The sequence below is a fragment of the Hoplias malabaricus genome, chromosome 18, assembly GCF_029633855.1.
Source record: "Hoplias malabaricus isolate fHopMal1 chromosome 18, fHopMal1.hap1, whole genome shotgun sequence".
In the NCBI taxonomy this organism is placed as follows: domain Eukaryota; kingdom Metazoa; phylum Chordata; class Actinopteri; order Characiformes; family Erythrinidae; genus Hoplias; species Hoplias malabaricus.
In genome coordinates, this window is record NC_089817.1 from 31802166 (window position 1) to 31818065 (window position 15900).

The 15900-nt window shown below is 39.5% G+C and overlaps 2 protein-coding genes across 2 annotated transcripts; both read left to right on the top strand.

Annotated features, from left to right (window-relative positions):
- The first annotated feature begins 1608 nt into the window (after window positions 1–1608).
- On the top strand, window positions 1609–11573 carry LOC136674454 (trace amine-associated receptor 6-like). Its single transcript, XM_066650459.1, has 2 exons — window positions 1609–2392; window positions 11398–11573. Exons 1-2 carry the CDS (start codon window positions 1609–1611, stop codon window positions 11571–11573), a joined length of 960 nt encoding a protein of 319 aa, XP_066506556.1.
- A 2724-nt stretch (window positions 11574–14297) lies between these two features.
- Window positions 14298–15326, top strand: LOC136674455 (trace amine-associated receptor 13c-like). The gene has a single exon (XM_066650460.1). The coding sequence runs from the start codon at window positions 14298–14300 to the stop codon at window positions 15324–15326; it is 1029 nt and encodes a 342-aa protein (XP_066506557.1).
- The last annotated feature ends 574 nt before the right edge of the window (window positions 15327–15900 follow it).

Consider the following 15900-nt stretch of genomic DNA (forward strand, 5'->3'; position numbering starts at 1 on the left):
GGTCAGCTTCTGTGCAGCTGGAGTGCCACACTGTCACAGCATAGGTCAGTAGGCTCTCTATGGTGGAGCGGTAGAAGGTCACCAGCAGGCGCTGGTGTAGTTGCTCCTTCCTGAGCACCCTCAGGAAATGAAGCCGCTGCTGGGCCTTCTTAACCAGTGCAGAGGTGTTGACTGTCCAAGAGAGGTCTGCAGAGATAAGAACTCCAAGGAATTTGAAAGATTCCACTTGTTCCACACGTTCACCGTTCATGTGTAAGGGGGCAGGAGCAGTCGTGTTCCGCCGGAAGTCCAGGATGAGTTCTTTAGTCTTAGTGATATTCAGTGCCAGGTTGTACCCAGCTGCACTCCACTCACCAAGTTTCAGGACCTCATCTCATTATGTATCCTTGTTCATGCTTTTGTCTCCCCGTACCTGTACAGTTAACAATCAGATGATCTGGTACATTTACACAACATTTTTTAAAAAGGTTTTCTGTGTATAAATATAGATGGGCACTACCCTGGTGTTTTCTTCAGAGTCCAGCAAATCATCAATTAAATTAGAACCATGGCTCTAAACCGAATACATTCCTTTAGTTTGTATATGTGAGGGTTGCACATAATGTTGAATCTTTGACATTTTGTTCATGAGGGCAACAATTTAATCTTCATGTTGCTGTTTGGCATAAATACTAAATGATCTGTCTGAATACATCAGGACTCTTCGTGACGGTTCGCAACCCTATGTTGTGGTAAACCCCTTTGAAACTAGGTATTTTCTTTTGTTCATCCAATAAAAACAAAAACAAATGTGTAATTATTTCTCTTTTTACGATGTACAACAAAATGTGTGTTCAGCATTTAACCCACCTGTGGCAGTAAACACACGCACACACACACACACACACACACACACTAGTGCACTAGGGGCTGTGAACACACACCCAGAGCAGCGAGTATTTTGGGGGTTCAGTGCCTTGCTCAATGGTACTTCAGCCACGAATGTTCCTATCGGTCCTGGGAATCAATCCAGCAAACTTCCATCACCAAGCCTGGTCCTCTAAACATTAGGCCAAGGCTGCCTAAAAGAATCAACAGAAATAAAACATACATAATCACTTCTCTATTGAGAGTGGCTTAGCATAAATCTGCAGGGATGTGTTTGTGGCTGATGTCAAGTGCTGGCCAGCCCTCCCTCTCAGGTCTTTCGTTATGACAGCTTCTTCACCTTACTTTAATGCATCTAACTGGATCATGAAGGGCTTGTTTAATTTGGGATTCTAAATAATACGTTCAGTAGTCAGGAGTTGCTTCAGCTTCCTGCATCCCTTTCTTTGTGTCAAACTGGGACTTTATAATCGCAGTCTTAGGTTCACTAAGAACCCCATAACTATATTTTCATAACTCCATAAAGATCCATGATTCCATGGATAGATTTATTTGTTTGCAAATTTGCATAAAAGTCCACTGTATGCTATCCGTTAAAAGCTAATCCAATATACCCTGTATTATTCTGATATCACCCACACAGTAAGTAACTATTTACTCTTGAATATCACATATCAAGGTATGTGATACAAACTAGTCATTCATTGGTCACTAGGATGGTCCTATGTTGTATAAAGGGGCATGTCAAAAGGCAGAGCTCTCCGTCCCGTATTCCAGAATAACAGTCAGATCACTGCTACTAGGAAGACGTATCTGTATCAAATGGATAACACAATCAATAAAAACATCACAGCTCAGTATTGCTTTCCTGACAACAACTCATCTTGCAGAAAGGAGGTCCAGACAGGCCCTGCTTATATATTTCTGTTCGTTGTTCTCTCATGTATATCTGTGTGCACTGTGTTTCTGAATCTGCTGGTGATCGTCTCCATCTCTCACTTCAAGCAGCTCCACACTCCAACCAACCTGATCATCCTCTCTCTGGCTGTGGCTGATCTTCTAGTGGGAATGTTTGTTATGCCTGTGAATATAATGCAACTGATGGATTCCTGTTGGTATCTTGGTAAAATAGCATGTTCTGTGATTCCACTGATCAGTTTTCTTGCAATGGTGGCATCTATATTTAGTCTGGTATTAATTGCAGTAGATCGGTACATTGCTGTGTGTGACCCCTTGCTTTATCACACTAGAGTCACTGTGTGTAAAATGTCTATATGCCTAACTCTGGGCTGGTTTTCCTGCCTAATATATAACATTATTATTTTGTATTTTAATGTCCATCTCACTCCAGCACAGCTTCACACTACATGCTACGGTGAATGTGTTCTTGTTGTAAAACATTCTTGGGTAGTTGTTGATTTTGTGGTTTCATTTGTAATTCCTTGCTCTGTTATACTGGTGTTGTATAGTTTGATTTTTAATGTGGCGAGACATCAAGCCAAAGCTATCAGGGCTGTGATCAATGGTGCATCAAATATAAAAAAAGCAAACACTTCTCACACTAAAGCAGCCACAAAATTAGGCACCATCATTTTTGTTTATCTTGCATGCTGTATACCTTATAACATAAATTATCTTTCAGCTGAAAGCTTGACAACTGCATCAATGGTGTGGCCAGTGTTTACCTGGATATTATATATTAACTCTTCTGTAAACCCACTACTGTATTCTGTTTTCTATGTGTGGTTTAGAGCATCAGTAAAGTATATTGTAACTTGCAGAATATTAGAATCCTCGTCTTCAAGATTAATTTTGTATAGTGAGCATTCATAATAAGAGAGCATTTAATATACTGTACACCACTTTGGACAGGCCGTTTTTAAAATGTAACATTATTTCATCAGTCTAACATTATCATCAGCTGATGTCATTTAGTGCTGTGTAATGTGAATTAATATTCTTCTCCTCTCATATTCCTTCAAAATATTATAGAGGCAGCTCTCTTCCCTGGTCCTGAAAACCTGAGCTTTTTATTTTAATGTAGGCCTTTTCATATTTAAGTCATTTTTAAAGATTATTTTTCTATCTTTGTGCATTAATTTCCTCTTAAAATCATTGGGTACTGTGTCTCATAATTTGCATGAAGTTAATCAATGAATGAATAGCTAATGAAGCAACTTTCACATCTATTGGGTCTGTCATTACACAGAAATATAAGTGAAAATCATATTACATTTAATAAATAAATTCAAATGATGGGATTTACAGACTGAACTAGTGTGAACAAATTTATGTTCCATTTAATTTTCATGTAAAGCACATGTGTGATTAAAAAAATACAGGTTTAAGTCTATATAACAAACTAATTTATGTCCTGCCTTTTCATGTACTTAAAAATAAAGTAATTGTTTGCTGTGACTGGGCACAGGCCATATGTTGTCCTATGACTGGCCCAGTCAGTGTCCTTTCTACAGGTACCAAAGTATCTAACAATCAGTCAACTCTGCCATTGTTGTGAGAAAGTCAGTGCCTTGCTGCTTTTAATTGACTCATGGCTTTAGATCAGGCAACTGCAATGTTCTATTGAGAATCACAATGTCTCTACTCCGTATCTGTGATGAGACAATTCCTAGCTCAAAAAATTAGAAATTAGAAATTTGACTCCAAAATACCCAAAAAGTATCCAGCTCTATGTTGGTCAAATCCCACTACTGAGGACTATTATATTTGCCATTAAACATGTGTTGCATTCTTCGTGCAAAATTAGTTATAGCCCAGGAGCTACAAATATTCACAGTAAACACACATTCACACCTTTTACCAATGTCTGACTGTCACTGTAAGTTGTCATGTAATGTTTAATATCAGATGATTCATATGAGCCATTCACGTGTTAGTGGGAGGGTTCATGTTTTGGTGCTTCCCAGATGCTTCCCACCATTCAAGACATGGGTTAGGACATCCCATAGAATGTGTTGTTACATATATTTCCAGAATGTCAACATCAGAGCAAAGGAAAGACTTAGTATTCTGCTATTCAGGATCAGATCTGAAAGTGGAATTCACCAAGTAAAATTTAAGAATAAAAAATAATGGTAAAACCCACATCAAAATAAGTGATCAACAAAATCATAAATTTAGTTGAAATATTTAGGTGTTAAGTACTAACCACATTTCAAGAAAACCATGAGAATACTTTCTTAAAATGTAATAAAAACAGAATTCTATGACTTAATTCACTTGAGTTTTAACCACAAAATGCAAAGCAAATGATTTTAGTGTTTTTTCCTCAACATGTATTGGGCTTTAATTTAGATTGTTGGTTGCGTTATATTTCTGTGTGTGTCATTCATGCTTCATAACCATTTTGCACCCAGTGGGCAGTAATTTTACTTTCTTGGCTCACAGTTATATTTGGCACCCAGGAATCTTTAAAACAATGAGATAAATCAATCAATCAATCAATAAATAGGGCAGCATGGTGGCGCAGCAGTCACACAGCTCCAGGGACCTGAAGGTTGTCGGTTCAAGTCCCGCTCTGTGTGACTGTCTGTGAGGAGTTTGGTGTGTTCTCCCTGTGTCCCCATGGGTTTCCTCCTGGTGCTCCGTTTTCCTCCCAAGGTCCAAAAACACACATTGGTAGGGGGATTGGCGACTCCAAAGTGTCCGTAGGTGTGTGTGTGTGTGAGTGAAAGTGTGTGTTGCCCTGTGAAGGCCTGGCGCCCCCTCCAGGGTGTATTCCTGCCTTGCACCCAATGATTCCAGGTAGGCTCTGGACCCACTGAGACCCTGAGCTGGATATGCGATTACAAATAATGAATGAATAAATGAATGAAACTGCAACACACTCAAAAGCATCACATTTACCACTGGGTCACATTTTTTAATTGTATTTTCATTCATTTCCTTCATTTGAGATTTGAAGATACCTACTTTTGAAATTTTGTAAGTGGAACTTTGCCTTGTCTTGCTCTGTACAAGACTTGAGCTGAGTTTACTGAGTCTCCTCTACATAATGTTCCATAGATAATGTACCATGCAGGCAGGCCAGTTAAGCATTCAAACTCTATGAACCCATGCTGTTGTATTGCATGAACAGTCAGGCCAGGCTTTGTCCTCCTGCAACAGATATGTAATTCCTGGAAAAATCTTTTTGATTGCAGCATATGTCTGTCCAAAACACCAATATAAGCCTCTGCGTCAATAGTACTTTCACATGTATGCAGATCACACATGCTATGTGCAATGATGCCCCCATGCTTTCACAAATGCCAGTATTAATATGTAAATGTATTGATTGCCTGTTTTTATCTTTACATTTACATTTTAGGCATGTATACAATAATGTCCATATTTTCCCAAAAACAGCCAGTCAATTCCAACAGGTGAGAAATTCCACTTCTTCACTGCTGTAGTGAATATCTCATTCTACATAATAGCTCTCATTGTAGTATTGTGACCTTATTGCCTTTGCATCAATGATCTCTCTCAATAGATATATTGTATTATGTTTATGAACGCTCTGATTGGACAGTTGGACATTTATCTTTGTATTTTCCCCTTTGTAAAACACTTTGTATGATTAAGAAAGTTTCTGTATAAATAAACTTGTCTTGCACTTAGCTTGTAATTACAGGAATCATACGAATAGCAATTTGATTGGCTATAAAATAATTTCAGAATTATTATGAAACATTTAAAGAAAATCTCTATTTGAAGTTGAAGATTAGTAAATAAATATTCTCTACACATTTAATTGGTTAGGCATCTGATTACTCTGTTTAGGTTTAAACCTATTTGGGACATCCCTTGGCATAACGGTTTAGTAGAGAGATATGGAATGTTGCTCAAGGTAAATTATAATTTTAGTGCAGTATCAAAAATAGAACTAATCAATATAATATCACTTAAAGAACACACACACACAACAGGTCTTTGCCTATTTTGGCTGTCAGTGTAAGTTATGGTGTATTGTTTAATATCACATGATACAAATGAGCCATACACATGTTAGTGGGAGGATTCATATTTAGGTATAAACAGACATGGTAAAACCCCAAATTACCCAGCTCAGGTTTAGTGGACGATCCAGCAGGATCACTCTCAACTGGGAAATCTGTGTCAGTTTTGAATGGATAACACAGACTACAGACAAAACATCACAGTTCAGTACTGCTTTCCTGACAACAATGCTTCTTGCAGAAAGGAAGTCCATGGAGGCCCTGGTTATATATTTGTATTCATCGTTCTCTCATGTGTATCTGTGTGCATTGTGTTTCTGAACCTGCTGGTGATCATCTCCATCTGTCACTTCAAGCAGCTCCACACTCCAACCAACCTGCTCATCCTCTCTCTGTCTGTGGCTGATCTTCTAGTGGGACTGATTGTTATGCCTGTGAATATACTGCAACTCATAGACTCCTGTTGGTATTATGGAATAATAGCATGCATCATTTTCCCACTATTCAGTTATTTCTCAGTGCTGGCATCTGTGTTTAGTCTGGTTTTAATTGCAGTGGATCGATACATAGCTGTCTGCGACCCCCTGCTTTATCCCAGCATAGTCACGAATTGTAAAATGTCTATATGCATAATTCTGGGCTGGTCTTGCTGTCTGCTCTATGATATTATTTTATGTTACTATAATGACCATCTCATTCCAACACAGCTATATGAAACATGCTATGGTGAGTGTCTTCTAGTGATACAACATTCCTGGATAATGATTGATCTTGTGCTTATATTTGTAATGCCTTGCTCGGTTATAGTGATATTGTATGCGTTCATATTTAATGTGGCCCGAAATCAAGCCAAAACTGTCAGAGCTATTAACAATTGTGCCTCCCAAATGCAAGGGACCAAAATATCAGGTTCTTCTCACACCAAAGCAGCTAAAAAACTAGGCACTATAATTTTTGTGTATCTTGCTTGTTGGATACCATACTATTTAAGCTCTTTATGTGTTGAAAGCTTGACATCTTCATCAGTGGTTTGGACTGTGTTTACTTTTGTTTTATATATGAACTCCGCTTTGAACCCTTTGCTGTATTCTGTTTTCTATTCATGGTTTAGGGTCTCAGTAAAATATATTGTCACTTGCAAAATATTTGAAACCTCATCCTCAGGATTCAGTTTGGCCCTTTGTTTTACAAATCAGTAAGTCTACAGTACCTTTTTGGGTATTAGGGTTTAATTCATGTTGTTATTCATTTAATTCATTATTTTTGTATCAAAAGGAATTGATAAATACAACCCATACCATAATAATATCACATTAATACACATTTGTCACTAGTAAATGAAGTGAATTGCTACTTAATTTGCATTTTAAACAGAGCTGAGACCATAATCAGGCATTTTCCACCTTCACATCCATATGTTTAATACTTTACTACACAGCACTGTGGACATACTTTGACTACAATTAAATATAATTTCATTAATCTAACATAAACCCTGAATTGGATAAGCGGTTACAGATAATGAATGAATGAATGAATAATCTAACATAAGACTTCAGCTGATGCCATTTTTGGCCTTTTTATGTTATTATTATTATTATTATTATTATTATTATTATTATTTCACATTCTAATTGATCTTATCACATACACTAGGATATCCCAGTGACTTCTATTTCTGGACTTAAAAACCTGTGATGTATAGCATATTCTAGGATTTCAGATACAGAATCTGATATAAATTAACATTCTAAAATATTTTTAATTGTTTCATTTCCTGTAAAGATTTTCAATGCATAAAAATCCTATTATAAATTAATGTTGTAAAAGTCATTGTCTGCAACCATTCAGAGCCATGGTGGGTCTGGAGATCACATGGAATCACTGGGTGCAAGGCAGAAACACACCCTGGAAGGTGCGCCAATCCTTCACAGGGCAACACACACTCACATCTATGGACACTTTTGAGTCACAAATTCACCTGCAACTTGTGTTTTTGGGGCAGGCTGTAACAATAGTAACACAATGAATGTAAATAATTTTATGTTTTTGATCATCCTCTCTCTGGCTGTAGCTGATCTTGTAGTCGGACTGTTTGTTATGATTGTGATTATAATGCAACTGATAGACTCATGTTGGTATCTTAGGAAACTGATATGCTCTATTGCACTGATATATGCACTGGTCAGTTCTCTCTCAGTGTTGGCATCTGTCTTTAGCCTGGTTTTAATTGCAGTAGATTGGTACATTGCTGTGTGTGACGGCCTGCTTTATCCCATTAAAGTCACTTTCTGTAAAATGTCTGTATGTATAATCATATGCTAGTCTTTCTGTCTGTATGATATAATTATTTTGTATTACAATGACCATCTTGTCCCAGATCACCTATACACTACATGCTACAGAGAGTGTGTTCTGGTCGTAAAATATTCCTGGGTAATTAATGACCTTGTGGTTTCATTTCTAACCCCTTGCTCTATTATACTGATCTTGTATGGATTGATTTTTAAGGTTGCTAGACATCAAGCTAAAGCTGTCAGAGCTGTAACCAATGCTGCCTGCCACAAAAATGAAGCCAAGGTTTCAGACAAAAGATGCCAAAAAATTAGGAACTGTAATTTTTGCTTATGTTGCTAACTGGATACTATATTATTTAAGTTCTCTGTCAGCTGAAAGCTTAACTACTTCATCAGTGGTTTGGACTGTTTACATGGCTATTTTATATTAACTCCTCTGTGAACCCACTATTGTATTCTGTTTTTTATTCATGGTTCAGGGCATCAGTGAAGTATATTATAACTTGTAGAATATTTGACGTTTACTAAAACAGAAGATAAACAGATGAGAGAGAGAGAGAGAAACACTAACAGACTAGGAATACATACAGACTAGAAAAGGTACCATGGAGCAAACAGACTAAAGAGGAATACAGACAGACTAGAGAGCTAAACAGACCAACTGGGACAGGCTCACTAGAGAGCTAAACAAACCCAACACAGAACAAGGGAAACAGACGAGAGAGAGGTACAAACAGACGAACCAGACAGACTTGTGCAAAACAATGGAATGTCCAACAAAGAGGCACAGCGACAAGGGAACTTAAATGAACACCACCGACAAGGAACACCTAGGATAGATAACGAGGGGGCAGGATTACAAAAGAGGCACAAAGAGAGAGTGGAGCTAAGGTGGGACAAGGGCAAAGAGAGAAACAACAACAAAGAGCCATGTGCTAAGTGAGCAGAAAAAACAACAGAAGACAGGACTAGGGCATGACACAAGTAGTGTAATCTAGCACTTAAAATAGATTGAAACAGTATATATTTATATATTTATTTAGTTATTTATTATTCATTTTTTAATCCACTGCATAATGTATTGTTGTATTTCTCTGAAGAAATACTTTTTTGAAGAGTCAGGTTCTGTGTCTAAACATTTACAAGAACTATATTTATAATTGCATAACAAATTGTCCGTTTACCAGCAGTAAACATATCAGTTTTTATCATACTGTTCATAAGTTGCTGGCTTAAGCCTGAAGCTACACCACTTAATAATGTATCCCCATGTATCTTCATGAAATAATGAATGAAGCTGCAATATATTCCTCATATTATAGACATGTGTCTTGTGTATATATATATATATATATATATATATATATATATTTGGCTTTACTTTAGATTGTTGGTTGCATTATATTTCTGTGTGTGTCATTCATGCCTTACATATATTGTGCAGCCCCTGGGCAGTAATGTTCACAAAAAAATAAAAAATAAAAGAGATAATTAAATGTATACTTACATAAAAAAATAAATAAATAATGAGCCACTCAAGTGTTGAAATATTGGCTTTGGCTAAATATATATGATCAGTGGTTAAAATGAATGGCTTAATTTTCAATGAAAAAATCACATATTTGATGGCTCACTTAATGGCCATGGTTTCTCGTTCCAGAGCGGTGTGGAGATTTACAGAGCTGAGCTTGTAGCTGAAGTAAAGCACCAGATGCTTCACACCGTTCAAGACATGGGTTAGGACTTCCCCTAGAATGTGTTGTTACATATATTTCCTGAATGTCAACATCAAAGCAAAGCAAAGACTCAGTAGTCTGCTATTCAGGACCAGATCTTAAAGTGGAATTCGCCAAGTAAAATTTAAGAATAAAACATAACAGTAAAACTAGGGTGACCATATGTCCTCTTTTTTAGACTTAAAAAAAATGTCCGGGCGGAATTTCACAAACGTCCAGGATTTTGTTTTTCTAGAGCTTACATAGAATTTCGAGAAGTGTTTCGTTCACAAACTAGTCCCGCCCTCCCCTACTCCGTTTGATTTGCTTGAGTGAGAAGGGGGCATGGTGAAGTAGCCTAAAATCTTCAGATTAGACAGTCTGAGCTACCGTTATAAGTCGATAACCCCACCTCCCCAGAGACGTATCCTCTTTTTCACCATTTCAGATCTGGTCACCCTAGTAAAACCCACACCAAATAAGTGATCAACAAAATCATAAATATATTTGAACTACTTAGGTGTCAAGCATTAACCACATTACAAGAAAACCATGAAAACACTTTCTTAAAATGTAATAAAAAAAAAGTCACTTGAGTTTTAACCAAAAAATGCAAAGTAACTGTTTTTAGTGTTTAAGCTCCAGGGACTTGGAGGTTGTGGGTTCAAGCCCGGCTCTGGTTGACTGTGAGGAGTGTGGTGTGTTCTCCCTGTGTCTGCGTGGGTTTTCTCCTGGTGCTCCAGTTTCCTCCCATGGTCCAAAAACACACGTTGGTAGGTGGATTGGTGACTCAAAAGTGTCCGTAGGTGTGAGTAACTGTGTGTGTTGCCCTGTGAAAAACTAGCGCCCCCTCCAGTGTGTATTCCTTGTTTGCACCCAATGATTCCAGGTAGGCTCTGGACCCACGGCCACCCTGAACTGAATATGCAGTTACAGATAATAAATGAGTGAACCTGCAACACACTCAAAAGCATCACATTTTTTAATTGTATTTCATTCATTTGAGATTTGAAGATACCTACTTTGAAATTTTGTAAGTGGAATTTTTGCCTTGTCTTGCTCTGTACAAGACTTGAGCTGAGTTTACTGAGACTCCTCTACATAATGTACCATAGATAATGTACCATGAAGGTGTCACAGTTGAGGCAGGAAGCGGACATACACTCAAGGAATATTTAATTAAACTAAACCAAGTCAAACATAACAAACATGGAACAAAGACAAGGAAACAAACTAGAACTGAACATAACTAGAACAGGAACATAACTGAACTGGTGGCAATGTGTAAGACAATTGACACAAACATCTACACACAAGAACCAACAAGGGAACACTGAAACAAAGGAACTATATATACACAGAGAGCACTGACAAGGAAAACCTGGGGACAATAACGAGAGGGCAGGACTACAAAGGAGACTCTGTTGAGAGGGTGGAGCTAAGGTGGGACTAGGGCAGAGACAGGCAGAACAAACAGAGCCATGAGCTAAATGAGCACATGGTGAGGAAAACAAACACGACATGACAGATGCCCCCTACAAAACGCGCAACTCCCAGGGTGCGTAAACCTAGAACCCCCAAGAGCTGGCGCAGGAGAGGAGCAAGGGAAACAAGACAAGAAACCAACTGGAGACAGGACTCAGGATAAGACAGGAACAGACAGAGGAAATGGAGCTGTGGACTTGACAGGACCGCAAACAGGAGACTGGACTCTAGACAGGACAGGAGACTGACAAAGGGGAGCAACTGGAGACGAAACTTGAGACCAAACAGGGGAATAGATAAGAGACAAGACACGCGACTAGAATGGAGACTGACTAAGGACAGGGGCAGAAACAGGAGATTGAACACCATAGTGGAACAAGGACTGGAAGGGAGATTGAACTGAGGACAAGAGACTAGACTGAAACGAACACTGGACAGGGCTATAAACAGGAGATGGGACTTGGGACAAGACAGAGGACAGAAACGGAGACTGAACTGGAGACTGAAACGGAGACAAGACAGAGCTAGAGACAGGTGACAAAGCACTGGACTGAAGAGGGGAACGAACAAGACTAGAAACAAGAGAATGGACGGGGGCCAGTACAGGAGCAGGCACATGTGACTGGATGGAGGACAAGACAGGGTGCTGGACATTGGATGGAACACTGGACGGAAATGGAGACAGGACAGGTGATGGGACTGAGGCTGGGTACTGAGACTGGACTAAGGACAAGACAGGAGACAAGTACTGGGACTGGACAGGAGTAGAGACAGGGGACAAGACACTGGAATGGAGAGGAACAGAAACATTAGACTGGACTTGGGATAAGGTAGGAGTGGAGACATGAGAATGGACAGGAGACTGAGCTTGAGATAAAGCAGGAGAGGAGACAGGAGACAAGACACTGGGTAGAAACAGGGACTGGACAGGACTTGGCAAGGGAACTGGGACCAGGATGTTTACGGGGACAGACAAATACGGTGACTGGGACAGGGACAGAGACAAAGGCAGACACAGGTACAGGGACGAGGACAAAGACAGGAACCAGGACAGGGACAAACAGGAGAACCAAAACAGGGGGGTGCCCAGGACTAGCCAAAGTCTGTGGGGCTGTCCAAGAAGCCAGCCTGGGCACAGCTCTAGGGATCGGCCTCGAAGTCCTTGGGGCTGGGGCCACAGTCGCGGGTGCAGAAGCGGCCGGGGCCACAGTCGCGGGTTCAGAAGCGGCCGGGGTACACCGCTGGCACAGGAACAGAAGCGGCAGCGGTCGCCACCATCACGGGAACAGAAGCGGCGGGGGTCGCTTCCGGCATGGGAACAGAAGCGGCAGGGGACACTGCCGGCATGGGAACAGAAGCGGCAGGGGACGCCGCTTTCTCTCAAGCAGGAGTGGCTGAAGGCACCGCAGACACTGAAGCAGCAGCAGTAAGCAGTCCTGCATCCGCCGACTCCCATGCCGTCGGGATAAGGAGGATGGTTGTGTCTCCAGCACATACACGACTGGCTTGCCAGGATCAGTGCTAAAGGGAGTCCGCCTAATAGCACACCTGGCCCATGGGTTCCTTGCTACATCCATAGTTGTGGGTCTGTTCTTCTGTCACAATTGAGGCAGGAAGCAGACGTACACGCAAGGAATATTTAATTAAACTAAACCAAGTCAAACATAACAAACAGAGAACAATCACAAGCATGGAGACAAGGAAACAAACTAGAACTTAAATGAACATAACTAGAACAAAACAACTGTGAACTGGTGGCAATGTGTAAGACAATTGACATAGAAACACATCTACACACACACACAAAAACCAACAAGGGAGCACTCAAACAAAGGGATTATATATACAGAGAGCACTGACAAAGAACACCTGGGGACAATAACGAGAGGGCAGGACTACAAAGGAGACTCTGACGAGAGGGCGGAGCTAAGGCGGGACTAGGGCGGAGACAAGAAGAATAAACAGAGCCATGTGCTAAATGAGCACATGGTGAGGAAAACAAACACAGGACGTGACAGCAGGCAGGCCCGTTAAGCATTCAAACTCTATGAAACCATGCTGTTGTATTACATGAACTTTTTTCCTCCTGCAACAGATATGTAAACATTTTGATGGCATCATATGTCTGTCTAAAACACCAGTATAAGCCTCTGCATCAATTACTCTGTCCAGGTTTAAGCTTATTTGAGACATCCCTTGGCATAGCGGTTTAGTAGAGAGATATGGATTATTGCTCCAGGTAAATTGGGGTTATACTACAGGGTGGGCCATTTATATGGATACACCTTAATAAAATTGGAATGGTTGGTGATATTAACTTCCTGTTTGTGGTCCATTCGTATATGGGAGTGGGAAAGCTTTTCAAGATGGGTGGTGACCATTGTGGCCATTTTGGATCCAACTTTTCTTTTTTCAATGGGAAGAGGGTCATGTGACACATCAAACTTACTGGGAATTTCACAAGAAAAACAGTGGTGTATAACAGAATTTTGGGAGTTGGGCCACGCCCACGCTCCTCCCCCAAGGCCTGTTTATACCCTTCAACCTCACGTAATCTCTGTGACAATCAAGTTGATCCCACTTCGATCTCCTCTCCTCTCCTTTTATAAACTTAAAACTTCTAATTGTGCTGCTCCAAACTCCATCCCAAATTCCTCTGAGTTTGCCTCCCCCATTCCAAACTACGCCGTGGCCCATACTAGCAAATTATTTAATTTTAGTGCAGTATCAGTAATAGAACTGATCAATATAATATAATAAATAATAAAATAGGTCTTTGCCTATTTTGGCTGTCAGTGTAAGTTATGGTGTATTGTTTAATATCACATGATACAAACCAGCCATTCACATGTTAGTGGGAGGATTCATATTTAGGTATAAACAGACATGGTAAAACCCCAAATCACCCAGCTCAGGATTGGTGGACGATCCAGCAGGATCACTCTCAACTGGCAAATCTGTGTCAGTTTTGAATGGATAACACAGACTACAGACAAAACATCACAGTTCAGTACTGCTTTCCTGACAACAATGCTTCTTGCAGAAAGGAGGTCCATGGAGGCCCTGGTTTTATATTTGTATTCATCTTTCTCTCATGTATATCTGTGTGCACTGTGTTTCTGAACCTGCTGGTGATCATATCCATTTCTCATTTCAAGCAGCTCCACACTCCAACCAACCTGCTCATCCTCTCTCTGTCTGTGGCTGATCTTCTAGTGGGACTGATTGTTATGCCTGTGAATATACTGCAACTCATAGACTCCTGTTGGTATTATGGAAAAATTGCATGCATTATTTTCCCACTGTTCTGTTATCTCTCAGTGCTGGCATCTGTGTTTAGTCTGGTTTTAATTGCAGTGGATCGGTACATAGCTGTCTGCGACCCCCTGCTTTATACCAGTAGAGTCACAAATTGTAAAATGTCTATGTGCATAATTCTGGGCTGGTCTTCCTGTCTGCTTTATGATGTTATCTTATATTACTATAATGACCATCTTATTCCAACACAGCTATATGAAACATGCCATGGTGAGTGTCTTCTAGTGATACAACATTCCTGGGTGATTTTTGACCTTGTGGTTTCATTTGTAATGCCTTGTTCAGTTATAGTGATATTGTATGCTTTCATTTTTAATGTGGCCCGAAATCAAGCCAAAACTATCAGAGCTATTAGTGATGGTGCCTCCCAAAAACGAAGAACAGAAATATCAGGTTCTTCTCACACCAAAGCAGCTAAAAAACTAGGCACTATAATTTTTGTGTATCTTGCTTGTTGGATACCATACTATATAAGTTCTTTATGTGTTGAAAGCATGACATCTTCATCAATGGTTTGGACTGTGTTTACTTTTGTTTTATATATGAACTCCGCTTTGAACCCTTTGCTGTATTCTGTTTTCTATTCATGGTTCAGAGTCTCAGTAAAATATATTGTCACTTGCAAAATATTTGAATCCTCATCCTCAAGATTCAATTTGGCCCTTTGTTTAACAGTCCAGTGAAGTTAAATTACATGTTTATGTGTTTGTATGATTTATACACGTGCAGTCTAACCCTTTGGGTATTAGGGTTTAATTCATGTCATTATTTATTTAATTAATTCAATTCACTATTTAAAAGGAACTGATGAACACACAAGTTTACTGTGAGTAAAATGTCTATATGTGTAAATTTAGGTTGCTCCTTTTGGATTTTGTATAATTCAATTATTTTGTTTTTTTAACGTTAGTCTCACTCCAGCACAGCTACACATTTCATGCTATGGTGAGTGTGTTCTGATCATAAAACATTCCTGGATAGTTGTTGATTTTGTGGTTTCTTTCATAACCCCCTGCTTTCTTATACTGGTATTGTATTCTTTGATTTTTAGTGTGCCCAGACATCAAGCTAAACCTGTAAAGAAGAAAGTGGACTAATGCATCAACAGTATGGACTGTGTTTAACTGGCTTTCACATATTAACTGTTTTGTGAACCCACTTGTGCACTCTGTTTTTTTATTCATTCTTCAGAGCACCAGTGAAGTATATTTTTACTTGCAGAATATTTGAATTGTCATCTTCAAGATTCAATTTATA